Source organism: Apteryx mantelli, chromosome 23, assembly GCF_036417845.1.
Source record: "Apteryx mantelli isolate bAptMan1 chromosome 23, bAptMan1.hap1, whole genome shotgun sequence".
Classification (NCBI taxonomy): Eukaryota; Metazoa; Chordata; class Aves; order Apterygiformes; family Apterygidae; genus Apteryx; species Apteryx mantelli.
The window spans coordinates 8,845,570-8,858,709 of NC_090000.1; the positions used below are offsets into that span (position 1 = coordinate 8,845,570).

At 48.8% G+C, this 13,140-nt stretch overlaps 1 protein-coding gene across 2 annotated transcripts in view; it reads left to right on the forward strand.

Annotated features, from left to right (window-relative positions):
* PKNOX2 (PBX/knotted 1 homeobox 2) overlaps positions 1-11,488 on the forward strand; it is a 53,364-nt gene extending 41,876 nt beyond the window's left edge. For both annotated transcript variants that reach the window (XM_067310258.1, XM_067310257.1), the window contains exons 8-13: positions 5,591-5,720; positions 5,806-5,903; positions 6,894-7,013; positions 8,783-8,859; positions 9,480-9,658; positions 10,670-11,488. In XM_067310258.1, the coding sequence (XP_067166359.1) occupies positions 5,591-5,720; positions 5,806-5,903; positions 6,894-7,013; positions 8,783-8,859; positions 9,480-9,658; positions 10,670-10,896 (831 nt within the window). In that variant the 3' untranslated portion in view covers positions 10,897-11,488. The remainder of the gene's footprint in view (positions 1-5,590; positions 5,721-5,805; positions 5,904-6,893; positions 7,014-8,782; positions 8,860-9,479; positions 9,659-10,669) is intronic.
* The last annotated feature ends 1,652 nt before the right edge of the window (positions 11,489-13,140 follow it).

Here is a 13,140-nt window from a genome sequence, read left to right on the forward strand (position 1 = left end):
GGCCAAAAAAATGCCGAAATACCAGCAGAAACGGCCAAAGCAAGCGGCACTCGGGGCCGAAATCCCCAAATCTTCTCTCTGGGTTGAGGTTCCCAGGGGGATTTGGCAACGATGTGCCCCCAAAGTGCCAGCTCAGCGGCAATGGTTTTTTTCATATTTCTTCCCCCAAAACAGTCAGAACGTCCCCAAACAGCGCTTGGCATTTTCTTCCGGTCTTTTTAAGGCGTTTTTAGGCAAAAGAGTCGTTTTCGGCCGCTCGGCTCCACGCGCTGCCGAGCGCAAAACTCCCGCGGCGGCGCTACCGGCCTCTCGCCGCTGGGAGGAAAAAAAAGACCAAAAAAAAAAAGTTGTATTTCTTATTTGGATTTCCGGAAAGAGCCAAACCACTTAATCACTGATCTAAAAAACCTGGCCTCTCTCGATTTTCTCGTCGTCTCCAGAAACGGACTTATTATCCCTCCGCCGCTTTATTGCGCCGTTCCTTATGATCAAAATTAGCGAGACGCCGGCATCAAAGGGAACAATAATTGCTCGACGAGCATCTCGTTTGTAATTTATTAGTTTCTATTATTGTGGGTCACCATGGCAACGGCTCGCATCCCGGGCGATGAGAGAGATGTTAGATAGGAGCCGACGAAGCTCCGAGTCCCGGCAAATGGAGATGCCCGGTTTTATCAGTAATTTTCCTGAAAATAATAAGTGAGGAGTTAATGAGATGGAAAGCCGTCCTGTGGCTATTGTGAATTTTCTTTCTTTTTTTTTTTTCTCCCTTTTTTTTCCTCCCCCCCCCCCTCTTCCTTAAAGTGTTGATCTAATTAGAATGCATCGGTCAGGAAAAGTAATGAGGATTTAGCGGCTCACAAAGAGGTGGGGATCGTATCAGAAAATTAGCACGAGCCTTTGGAAAAATAGCAGCCCCGGGGAGCGGCGCCCAGTGCCCCCGCTCCCGGCGCCTCCGATTTCGCCGGTGCCGTTTCGAGAAACCGGAGCGAGACTCGGAGGCCGCTCGGGAAATCGGAGAAACCGGGGAGACTCCGGATTTGCATGCTGGCTTGAAACGGAGGGGTTTTGGCAAAAACGGGCAACGGGAGCTGGAAAATTCCTGGTGGCGGCTGAATGAGCTGCCAACTCCGCCATGCTCAGGTGGGGAGGACGTTTCGATGGCGATAATAAGGGCAAACTTTTTATTATTGCACAGCTGAACCGTGGCTAGCACCCGAGTGCTTCAAATCGTCGAGTATCCATGAGTTTGTGTGAAAAAAACTTAAGGAAAATGGGTTGAAATGCTCTTTATCCAGATCTGTTAGCATCGAAAATGTCTTAAAAGCTAGGGATCTGCCAGAGATGCCATCAAGCGATCGGGATTTAAAAATGGCAAAGGGGATGACTTTGCTAATTCTCGTCCTATTAATCTCCTGCTGAAGGGAAGTAAAAGAGCTAAGCGGCCACTAATCTAGGAATTAAAAAAAGCCTAAAGGCTGGAAATGTGATTAATATCAGTCAATGAGGTTTCTTAGCAAATAGCTTTTTTCAAGGGTATTTATATCGCTTATGTATCAATCATCTTGTGAGACTGATCGGCCAGGTGTGAAAATGAGTTGTTTTAGTTTTTTGCATTGCTTTTGACCATCTGACAGCATGCTTGAAAAAATTTGGGCTACTCGATAACCCAGTGTCAACCGAAACGGCAGCAAAAGCTTGCAAAATATCATCGCGGGAGAATCACCGTTGGGTTTCCCTGGGGGTCTCCAAGAAGGATGGCCCATGGCCTGGTGTTACTTGGGCTTTGTGCGATGATGGGGAGAAAAAAACCCAGGAATTACTGGCCTGAACTGGATAGACACTGTCTGTCGTGGGGAAAAGCCCCGTAATTTCTCCCGCGGGTGAACTCAAAGTGCAAAATTCGCCGTGCGGCTTCACCAGTGGCTCTTGGAGTTGGCCAACTTCAGACGGAAAGTTGGGTTTTTCCTTTCTCCCAGCCTTCAGTTACCTTACAGACGCCTTTTTACACCATTTTCCCAATTGCTTTCTTATTTTGTCCCCCGCTCTGTTCTGCGGAGGAGTTTTAGCCTCTTCATTGCAGCTCATGGACTCAGGATGTGCAACCTAATCTCTCCTAATTCAACAATTCCCCTTATTCCATTTTTTTCTCACGTTTTTTTCTCTTCAATTTGTCTCCTCCATGGGGCTCTTCCTCTCCCTTGAGTCCTCCTCGGACACTTTGTAACTCCCTTCCTTCATTTAATGAATATTTTTCTGCTTTTTCGGACGAGGGGAGGTGAAGTGAGCGGCTTGTCGTATGGTGGGGAGAAAACCACCCATCCAGATCAGCTCTTAAAAACTGACTCAACTCATGCAAAGACTCTCCTTGGACAGCAAAGGGCCCTTTGACGCTCCCAACGTTGCTTCTCCCGCGAGGAAAAAACCATCCCAAAGCCCATCCCTGCTGCTTCGTGTGGGAATCGAAGCACCACTGAGGTCTAATTCAGGTTAAATCTTCTGGTTTTTGGCTCCTGTTTGGAGCCAAAGCAACAGGTCCTAGCAGCGGTCAGAGGGGTGTTTTCCGAACAAATTTTCCTTGTCTTGCACCCATTTCTAGTCCCAGTTGTAGGCCTGGGTTGGATTGGCCTGACTTAAGGCAGCTTTTTCCATCTCGACCTTAATTTATCCAAGTTTTGCTGTGTGGACACGTCTTTATTTCTGTGTTACTTCAAGCCAACATTTCTTCATCCCTTTCCACCCATCCATCCATGCGGAAAGGAGCCCTCTCAGTCCTTTGGCCCATGTTCAAGCTCGGTCAGCTCTTCCTTGGTGGACGCACAGTTTTTTTCCCCAATATTTTAACTCCCACACAAATAAATTGCACAAAGTTAGGAAGAGTTTTTAGGCAGCTACGGGCCCTCCAAAAATAAATGATTGTCTTATAAAGAGCCAGCAGAAGGACGTTAGTCCATGTTTGAGCACTTGGTCGTCGACACTCGTCTTCTTTCGGAAGAGGTATGGACGAGATTGCCTTCCTCGTTAAACCGCTTTTGAATTTGGACAAATGGCGTTTTGCCGTAGAGCTGTGTAAGGTTCGGGCACCAAGACGGATCTGCAGAGACACCTAGTGATACATGTTTTATACTGAAGTGTCCAAATTGCCAGAAACGTTTCGACTTCTTTGAGACCTTAATCTTAAAATAGGAAACATTTTCCAGCGCGACTGAATAGCAAGCGTAGTGTAAGTTGGCTGATGTTCGTGACCCAATGTCTTTAAGATGTGAACTATATTTTTTTATGCTCCGTGGAGATCTGTCTGTGTTTATTTTACCGCAGAGCCTGTACTTCTGTTGGGTCTCCCTGGTTTTGCGTTGCTGGGGAGACAAAACGGTGTCCTGCAGTGAAGACATGGAAACGCCATAAATTTCTCTCATGTCCTTTTCTTATAATTCCTAATACTCTGCCTTTTTTGCATGCCACCGAGCTGGTGTTTTGGGACAATTCTCCACAATGCCACCAAAATGTCTCTCTGGATGGTCGTATCTCCTTGAGAAGTCACAGTGACCCACCTAGATGGGAGCACCTGGAGATGGGAGTTTCTCCTTCCAGCATTGGGATCATCCCCCAAAAATTTCTTCCAAAAAACAGTCTTTGGACACCCATCTTTTTTGGGTGAATCGTGGAAAAACGAGATGGCAGAGGAGCACTGGAGGCCAACCCAAAGCTCTGGTTGCTCCCAGCCACATTTCGAAGCTTTCCGAGGAGCAGAACATGGCTTTATGGAAACATATAAATATTTCCACCCTGTTCTTCATGTGGCAGCTTGGAGGCTTTGCAAAAACTCCCGGGTTTTGGTTTCCTTATGCTGAGGATGCCTTGTTTTTTAGACCACACCACGAAACGCCAGAGCCGGGAGAAGGATATATATTAAAAAGAAAATTAAGGTTTTAGTGGCATGCTCGTCATTTGTTTCGGTGGCTTTGTGAGGGACAAAAAGCCCAGCCAATGTTTTCGTTTCAAAGGTGTGCAGGCAAATCAGAGTTTGTTCATAACCGCTGCGCGGGAGAAAAAAGATTAAAAAAAAAACCAAAAAAACCCTGAACTGCCGAGGGAAATGTTTGTGCTGGATCCAAAAAAAGCACCAAAAAGGGCCATTTTTTGCCCAGCAATGGGAAATGCTGTTTCGAACCCCCTCCCCCCTCTGCTAAATGACGCGCCGTCCCTCCTTACCCCGGCATCCTTCGCTATAAAATTATGGCTTTGTGCGCTCAAAATTACCGTCTTTTGTTTTATTGCAAGGGAAGGGAGGAACTACGGCTTTTTTCCAACCGCTTTGATTTTCCGGTGTTGCTGTCTCTTGGAAATAGCGCAGCGAAATCCTCGTGTCTTAACCCAAGAAATAATGTTTCTCGAAGAAATGCATGCAAATGAATTTCAGATTGAATCAAAAGGTGAACGGGGAGCTCCTTGGGTTGGCGTTTTGTTCAACGGGGAGACGCTGGGGAAAAAAACGAGGCTGAATGGGAAAAAAACGGGCAGAAAAAGAGAGGGGGGGAGAAATCCCAATTTTATTACATACAACGCGTGCGGTTTTATCTCCATCGCAGCTGGGCAAATTATAGATATATCGCTATCTCGGGCTTCTTCTGAAATGATAATTACATAAATATCGCTGGCGTAATGCACAAAAAAAATCCTACACATCTGGGATGTGCCTTGCTGGTTGCAACGCCTCGGCCCGTATTCCCAAAATATCAGATTTTTATCATGAAATACTCAAATAATCCTTCCGTTCGTGCTTTTCCCAATTGCTGCTCACAGGCAAAAGCTAACGTTGCGGCGCCAGGGGAAGAAAATCCCATTTTTTTGGCAAAACAATCCTTAACGGCACCAGGAATGCCGGCAAATGGGGGTTTATTAGAGCGGGGTCGTGCTTGTCGCTGGGTGCCTGCAGCGGCGATGAGCGATTAATCCCAACTACCAAAACCAGCGGCCCGATTTTATTATTTTTTATTTGAAATTTTTGTGTTTTTTTTTTTTAAATAATTCTAGCAGGAACCAACCACCGCTGTTTTTTTTCCCACGGCTGCTTTTAGCGGCCTGTGGCCGTTTGCACGCTTCGGATTTTGCTTCCTCTTTAAACATGGTGCCGGCCCCAGATTATTACAAAACTCTCTTTAATGCTACTGCAGCCAAAAGATGAGAAAGGAGCATTCATATTTTAGAAGAAAATCCCTTTTCTTGCTCTTTTTCCTTAATGGAAATAGTGGCTGGACAAAAGGGAAGAGTTTGGGAAGACAGAAATTGGCAGCTTTGCAAAGCGTAATACCTCTTTTCCCGTTTTTTTTTCCACTTGCAGCAAGGGGGAACCCCCCCCCTTTTTTTTTTTTTTGGCAATTTCCCTTGTGAAACCCACAGGGGAAAAAAAATAAAGGTGGGAAAAAAGTGTTGCCGTGGGCCTCCGAAATGCCGCCAGCGCTCCTGGATGAGCCACGATTTGGGGGCTGCTGCGTCAAGCTTTTGTGTTGTATTTTTGCATTTTTTTTCTAACTCTTTATTAAAAAAAATTTTATATATATATATATATATATTTGATTTCCCCCTGCAGGAGATGCTGCAGAGCTCGCCTGCGGCGTTGCCGGCTGCCTCCAACCCGCCGCCGGGCATCGTGTTGCCGGCAGCCGCCCTGCCGCCGGGCAACCTCGCCATGAGCACCGGAAGCTCGCCGGCCGTGCCAGGTATTTTTGTGAAATGGGGAAATCCAGAAATTGGGGTATGTTTTTTTTTCTCCGTTTCCCCTCCACGAGCCCTTTTTCCCCGCAGGCGGAGCCCTGTACCAGCCCGTGACGATGGTGACGTCGCAGGGCCAGGTCCTCGCCCAAGCCATCGCCCCCGGCGCCCTGCAGCTCCCCAACGCCCAGGTAAGACACCCCAAAAAACCTCAAATTTCCCTTTCCCGGTGTTTTTGCAGCTGCAGAGATACCGGTGGCTTCTAAACCAAGCAGGAATTCACTGATGCGTTTCCCAATTTAGGGCAAAAATTAATTAAAAGAGCACAAACACCTGGGCAGCGCCCAGGCACTGCTGCGCTGGGGCCGCGGGAATTGCGATAATAACCAATTTATCGATAAATTCAATCCTCAGATGGTCCCAAATTTTTAATTAGCAAGGAAGGCTAATTAACTCCATCTGCAAAGCTCACTTTGGGGTCATTCCCCACTTTTTTACTCCTGATGCCCGCCAAGCTTTTTTGCATACAGATTGGGTGAAAACAGAGTGATTTATCACTTTAGGCAGCGGCGAATTGGCAAAGGAGCTGTGCCAAAACAGTCCAACAAAATAGAGCAATAAATAAATATATCTAGGCCATCACCGGAGGTATCCAGCAAACCTGCGGGGGCGAATGGGCCAAAACTCCCAAATTTTCCCAAATGGCCAAATTGAAGCATGGGCCTGTTGTGCCGCGGGAAACACCGGAGTAAAAAGCGCAGATTTGCAAGGGGTTAATGAATCTGCAAGTGGCAAACAGTGGTTTGGAAAGTCAGCTCCATCTTCTGGGGATTTTTTTCCCCTTTTTTTTTTTAGCTGAAAGGGTTTTCCTCCGTAGCTGCATGTCGGCACCACGGTTTGGTCTGACCCTGACGCTACCGCCAGCGGGCAGAAAGCAAATCGCCAAAAAAAAGGGTGCACCGATTGCCACAAGTCAGAAATATAAAGTGGGTAAATAGCGTAGGAGAAAGACTTGAATGCAAATTTGGGGAAAAAGCCGGCCAAACCTCCTGGGAGCATCCTCTCCCCTGGCCGGCGCCTGCTCTGGGCAGCGACACCTTCTTGGTTTTCCTGCTCAGAGCCCCGTTTGGGGCCGTTTTGCCCCGTTTTGACCGCGGCTCAGGCGTCCGTCTTGCCGGCAGGTGAACCTGGATCTCACCTCGCTCCTCGACGGCGAGGACAAGAAGTCCAAGAACAAGCGGGGCGTCCTGCCGAAACACGCCACCAACATCATGCGCTCGTGGCTCTTCCAGCATCTCATGGTGAGGACCGCGGCCGGCTTTGCGGCCCCCGACGGGGCGATTTTTGGGCTGAGACGCCCGGTGGGGCTGTAATTTGTCCCGCTTTGGGGCAAACCCAGGTGGCTTTGCTACAAAAGCTCACCCCGTGGACACTCTTGGGTTTATCCCAGCCCATTGGCTGACCCTAGAGTGAGAAACTGAAATGCAAAATTGGCCTGTTTTACCGTTTCGGTGGTGCACAGGCGCCTAGCGAGCCGGAGGGTGCCACCGGGCTTGGGTGCAAGGAGCCCGCTGGCCCAGGACGGGGGCGTATAGCTGGAAGTGGGGCAAAAAGCTAAAAAAAAAAAACCCCAAAAAACCACCTTTCCTGCATAACCAGGCTAAAAAAAGCTCAGATGCTGATTGCATGCACCGGGGCGGCTGTGATACAATCAGTGCAGCATCGTTGGGTTCGGCGGCACACTGGGGACCTCGCGGGAACCAGCTGGGATTTTTTTTTTGGAGAAACTCCAGCTGGGTTTGTACGGCTGAAAAGCTTTGGCCCCCGCTACTTATTGTGAAACAGCTGGAAAAATAGGTGAAAAAAAGCAGTGTTGGGTTCAGCCGGCAGCGCCAAATCCAATTGCAGAGTTTTGCAAGAGTTTCTGCAAGCGGGTGAGGGAGCCTCTCGGTGTTGAGTGTTTTTAGCACTCCAAATCGCTAAATTGAGTTTTTTCGTGGAAGAAAAGGTCCTTCTATAAGGTCCTTCAGGGAGAAGGACGTGGTGGAGCCTCATTGCCTGGACATGGTCACACACCAATTCGTAGGGTCTTACTCCTGCCGGAAGACCAAAATTTCAGGTCTCTGCTGTGTCTAGCCATCTAAAAATGAAAAATAATAGTTCGAAGGGTCAACGTGGGGAAGATCATGGCTTGGAGATTGTCCTGAAGACATTCTGCAGCTGGTTGGGAACTTCTTGCTATTTCTCCTGGAAAATTTTGGATTGACCGAACCCAGGACCAGGGGGTCACCACGTTGGGTGGCCATCTCACAATGCTGCCATCCATCTCCCACACCATGCCGGTGTTTAAGAGGGCCAAGTTGCAGTTTTGCTGCTCTAAAGAAGAATTTGGAAGATCAGAAGCTGGTTCCTCCCAGGTGCCCCATCATGTGAGATGGGATGGAAAGTGAGAAAAAAATCGTTCCTCCACCAGCAGAGATGCGGCGTTGGGATGGGCTCCACCCTCCCACTAGTCCTTACTGCTGGCACATGGTTGAGCTTCCCGCTAGGATATCTCCAGCTTAAATTACTCCATGATCCTGCTAGAAATGCTTCCTTAGGCTGAATATTTTCTTGGAGCTCTTTTTTTGCAAGAGGGACTAACAGCAACTTTGCAGATTTGCCTGTGTGCCACTTTGCCAGGCAACTTTTGGTTGGTTGGGAGGATAGGCGCCGTTGGCCTGGGGCTCCAGGAAATGACATGTGGGACTGGCTTGAGTGAAATTTGGGATTCAAAAGGGAGGATTTTTAGCACAGTATAGTGGGTAGGTTTTTTTCAAGTGGAATTAGAAAACGATGGGAAAATTGCTAAGACTAATGAAAAATTTTCCATTACTTCAAGAACAGTGCTAAGAGTGCCAGGGAAACGGCGGGATGCTTGGCCACCGGTCAAGCCTTGCGTCTTGCAAATGGGAAAAAATGCCAGATTTTGGGGAGGGTGGAAAAATGAAATAACACGCATTTTTTCGTTTCCGGAGCTGCCGTTTCTCCCCGTGGGGGTGTAACGTTGCTGCCGTCTCTCTTCTCCCAGCACCCGTACCCGACAGAGGATGAGAAGCGGCAAATCGCGGCCCAAACCAACCTGACGCTCTTGCAAGTCAACAACTGGTGAGTGCATTCTGCAGTGCATGACGTGCAACCAGGGCCTTTTTCTTCCCACTTTTGGACAGTCATGAGGCCTCTTCTACGTGCTGATACGCCACAAGTAACTGACTCCCCATAAGTCTCTTTTGAGAGAGGATGCTTAAAAATATCCCCCTTCCTATTTTGGGTATGCAATGTTGTGCCAGATACACCAGAGCATTCTCACGGTCTCGTTGCATAGCCGAAAATGCAGCCTTAAAATCGCTTAAACCCAAAATATGGGACAAGTTTTGCAATTAGCCTCTGTGTAAGGCGTTGTGGGATACGAGACGGTGCTTGGATTTATTTAAGGTGTTAAATTGTCGGCGTTCATTTGCGATGACTCAGTGCCCTCTCCTGGCCAGCCCGAGATGTAGCAGCCAGTATTTTCCCACTGCGATTAATAGCTGGAAAAATCAGTGCAATGATAGAACAAACCACAAACAAATGAAGCAGGGTAAAAAAAACCCCCAGCTTTCTGGGCCACCCAGCCACTTTTCCAAAGGGTTTTATATTCTGATTTATTGCATTTTTATAACGACTATGATTTATTGGCATGCTCTTGGCCGTTGTGGCTAACTCCCTGTCCTCTCTCTCCTGGAAAGGTTTATCAACGCCCGGAGACGCATCCTGCAACCCATGCTTGACGCCAGCAACCCAGACCCAGCCCCGAAAGCCAAGAAAATCAAATCTCAGCACCGGCCCACCCAGCGGTTCTGGCCCAACTCTATCGCTGCCGGGGTTTTGCAGCAGCAGGGTGGCAACTCGGGGACAAATCCTGACGGTAAGGACAGCCTGGGGCACTTACCAGCCTGGGCCGACGTGTGTAAAATTACAACCCAATGTTGGTAATTAAGGGTATCTAGAGCCCTTGATCAAACCCACGAAGAGGTCTGCACGAGAAGGGTCTTCCATTTGGCTGTCACAAGCGCATTGCCATCGGGGCCTTTGTGTGGCCACATCACGGCCCTGGCGCCCAGCACGCTGCTGTCACCTCAGCCTCGAAACATCCCTCTTTTCCTCAGGGATTTTTCCTCAGGGATCTCCCCAACATTGGGCATCACCTTGGAGACCTCCCAAGGAGCTGGGGAGAGAGCAGGAAGAGAGGAGAGCAGAGGAGAAGATGAAGAGAGAAGATGAGAGATGAGAAGAGACTAGACAAGATGGGAAGAGAGAAGACAAAGAAAAGATGAAGAGACGACGATAAAGAGGAGAGAGACTAGAAGCTGAAGAGAAGATGAAGATGAAGAGGAGCAAGAGGATGAAGAGGAGATGAGCCAGAACATGAAGAGACTGAGAAGATGAGAAGATGAAGAGACAATAAAGAGATGAAGAGAGAGATGAAGAGATGAAGATGATGGAGAGAGAAGATGAAGAGATGAAGAGATAGAAGATGAAGAGATGAAGAGGTGAGTAGAAAAGATGAAAAAGATGAAGAGAGAAGATGAAGAGACGAGATGAGAGAAGCTCAAGAGGTGCGTCACGAAGCTACAAAAGAGATGAAGAGATTAGATGAGAAGGTGAAAAGAGAAGATGAAGAGAAAGGAAGATGAAAGAGACGATGAAGAGAAGGTGGAGGACGGGAGAAAAGAGATCAGAAGAAGCTAGACAAAACAAGAGGAGATGAAGAGGAAACCAAGAAGAACAGAAGAGGAGAAGAAGAACAGAAAAGAGGATAGGGCTTCCCGCTTGGGGTCATACAGGCGCGGGGGTGGTGAATTTGTGTTTTTCCCCTTTTTTATATGAGCAGCAGGGCATTATTTTAATTTTTGGGCCTTTTTTTTTCCCACCACAGGCTCCCTCAGCATGGACAACCTGCAGCCCCTCTCCTCGGCCACGGCCACCATGGCCATGCAGCAGGCCATGCTGGTGGCCCACGACGACTCCCTCGACGGCACCGAGGAGGAGGAGGACGAGGAGGAGGAGGAAGACGAGATGGAGGAGGACGAGGACGAGGAGGAGGAGCTGGAGGAAGAGCCTGGCGGCGCCCTCGGCTTGGACCACAGTGACTCGCTGGAGTAGCGAGGCGCCCGCCGCGCCGCGAGGAGGACGCCCAACCCCCAAACCCGCCAGGAAAGGAGACAAAACGGGGGGAAAGCAAGAGATTTTAGGAAAAAAAAAAAGAAAAAGCTAATTTCAGCCCCCCCGCGAACGCCCCGCCGGGGACGGTGGGAGTGCGCCGGGCTCCGCTCCGACCCGCCGGCTTATTTAAGTGAAGGACACGTTTACAAGGCACAAATTGTGGCCATTTCTTTTTTTTTTTTCCCCCTCTTTTTCCCTTTTTTTCGATAAAAAGCACGTCCATCGTGCAAGCCGGTTGCCCCCATGACGGCTGCTCTTGCGCGATACCGTTTTCTTCCCCCCCAGCCGCCACCAGCTTCCCACCGCTTTGATTTCCCGGCGCGGAAGGATGGACGCCTCTTTTTTCGGTGTTTTTCACCCGGAGAAAACATCTGGAGTGCAAAGCCTGGAGCGCAAACTGGATTTTCCGAGGGTTTAATTGCCCAAAAACCTTCTCATTTGGGGACTCGACATGCGACTTGCCGGAAAAGGCCGAACCCCTCCCTGCAATCCTTTAATTTATATGCTAAAAACACGGCGAATCCGGGAAAAACACCCACCCTCGTTAATAAGGGCTGAGATTGGCCGCAGAATTGGGCAAAACCTGCCGTAAGCGAGACTTTCCCCGGGGCGTTTTGGCTCCGAGTTGGTAAAAAATGATGGAAAAAAAGAGATTTTTCACTCAAAACGTAACAGCGACCTGGAGAATCACCCCGCGGGTGGGGGGGGCACAATTAAAGTCGCAAAAATGATGATTTAGCCCCGATATTGCTCTCTCCATCTGCCAGGTGGGACGCGGGCAGGAAAATGGTCTTTTTTCCCCCCCAAAAATGCCCCAAAGAAGCCCCGGGGGAGCGCGGCTCTGCAAAAATGCCCTTTTTTTGGAGGGGGGGGGAGCATTTTTAAGGCTATCAAAAGGGGAGAATTTCGCCTTAAAACGTGGCGCGGGATGGAAGCAGCGCCGGGAACTCGCTTTGGCACCGCGGGAAAAAAATTGCATTTTCTCCTGCAGCCTCACCCCCAAAAGGTGGGATTTATTCAATAATAAGGATTTTGCGGCTGGGAGAATCACCCTTTTTTTCTCCCCCCCCCCCCCCCGGCCTTTTTTTTTGGCTCTTGAGGAGTTGAGAAGACATCGCCGCCGCCACCGTGAGAAAAAAGGGGGGGGGGGGGAGGCGGCGGCGCCGCGACGTGATGCAACGGGCCGAAAACGCCTATTTTTCGATACCGATTCTGGCGTGAATGTAATCTGTAATTTCATAAAGAATTCATTGTAATTTAGTATTAATTCATGTCCATTTATTATAAAGTGCTACGAGACGACGTTTCGCCCCTGTATTTTATTGGGAGCTTCTTCCGCCGGGGCCGGCGCAGAGGGAGCAGCGGCGGCCCCGAAAACGGGGGAATCGCCCCCGAAACGCGTGGCTCCCCGCCGAGATCCGCGAAAGGCTGGTGCTTGCTCAAAGCAAGTGAATCTCACCCAAAACGAGTGATGCACTCTGAAAACTAGTGTTTCTGCAAATGAGATGCAACCCCATGAAATAATTTGTGCTCTGCCATTAAGGAGTGATGTCCCCCCAAAATGAGTGATGTCACCCCAAAATCTGTGATGCTCCCCCAAAAATGAGTGATTTCTGAGCAAAGCTCCCCCAAAATGAGTGTTTTTCACCTCCAAAATGAGCAATTCTCCCCCAAATGAGCAATGTTCCCCCAGGATGTGTGATGCTATCCCCAAAATGAGCAAATCCCACCCAAAATGAGTGGTGCTCATACCCAGCATGAGATACGTTCCTCCAAAAATGAGCGGTCACCCCAAAAATCTGATGCTCCTGCCAAATGAGTGATGTACGTAGCCCAAAAATGCATGATTCTCCCCAAAAATGAGTGATGGAGCCGCAAAATGAGCAATTCTTCCCCCCCAAATGAGCAACATTCCTCCAAAATGAGTGATGGAGCCCCAAAACGACTGATTCTCCTCCAAACAAGCAATGATCTCCCCAAATGTGTGATGTTATCCCAAAAATGAGCAATTCCTGCCCAAAATGAGTGGTGCTCCCCCGAAATGAGCCAGGAACCCCTAAAATGAGAGGTCCTGCACCAAAATGAGCTATTTGCCCCCCAAAATGAGCGATGCTATGCCAAAAATATGTGCTGATACCCTAAAAAAGGAGCGATTTTCCCCCAAAAGGAGCAATTCTCCCCCCA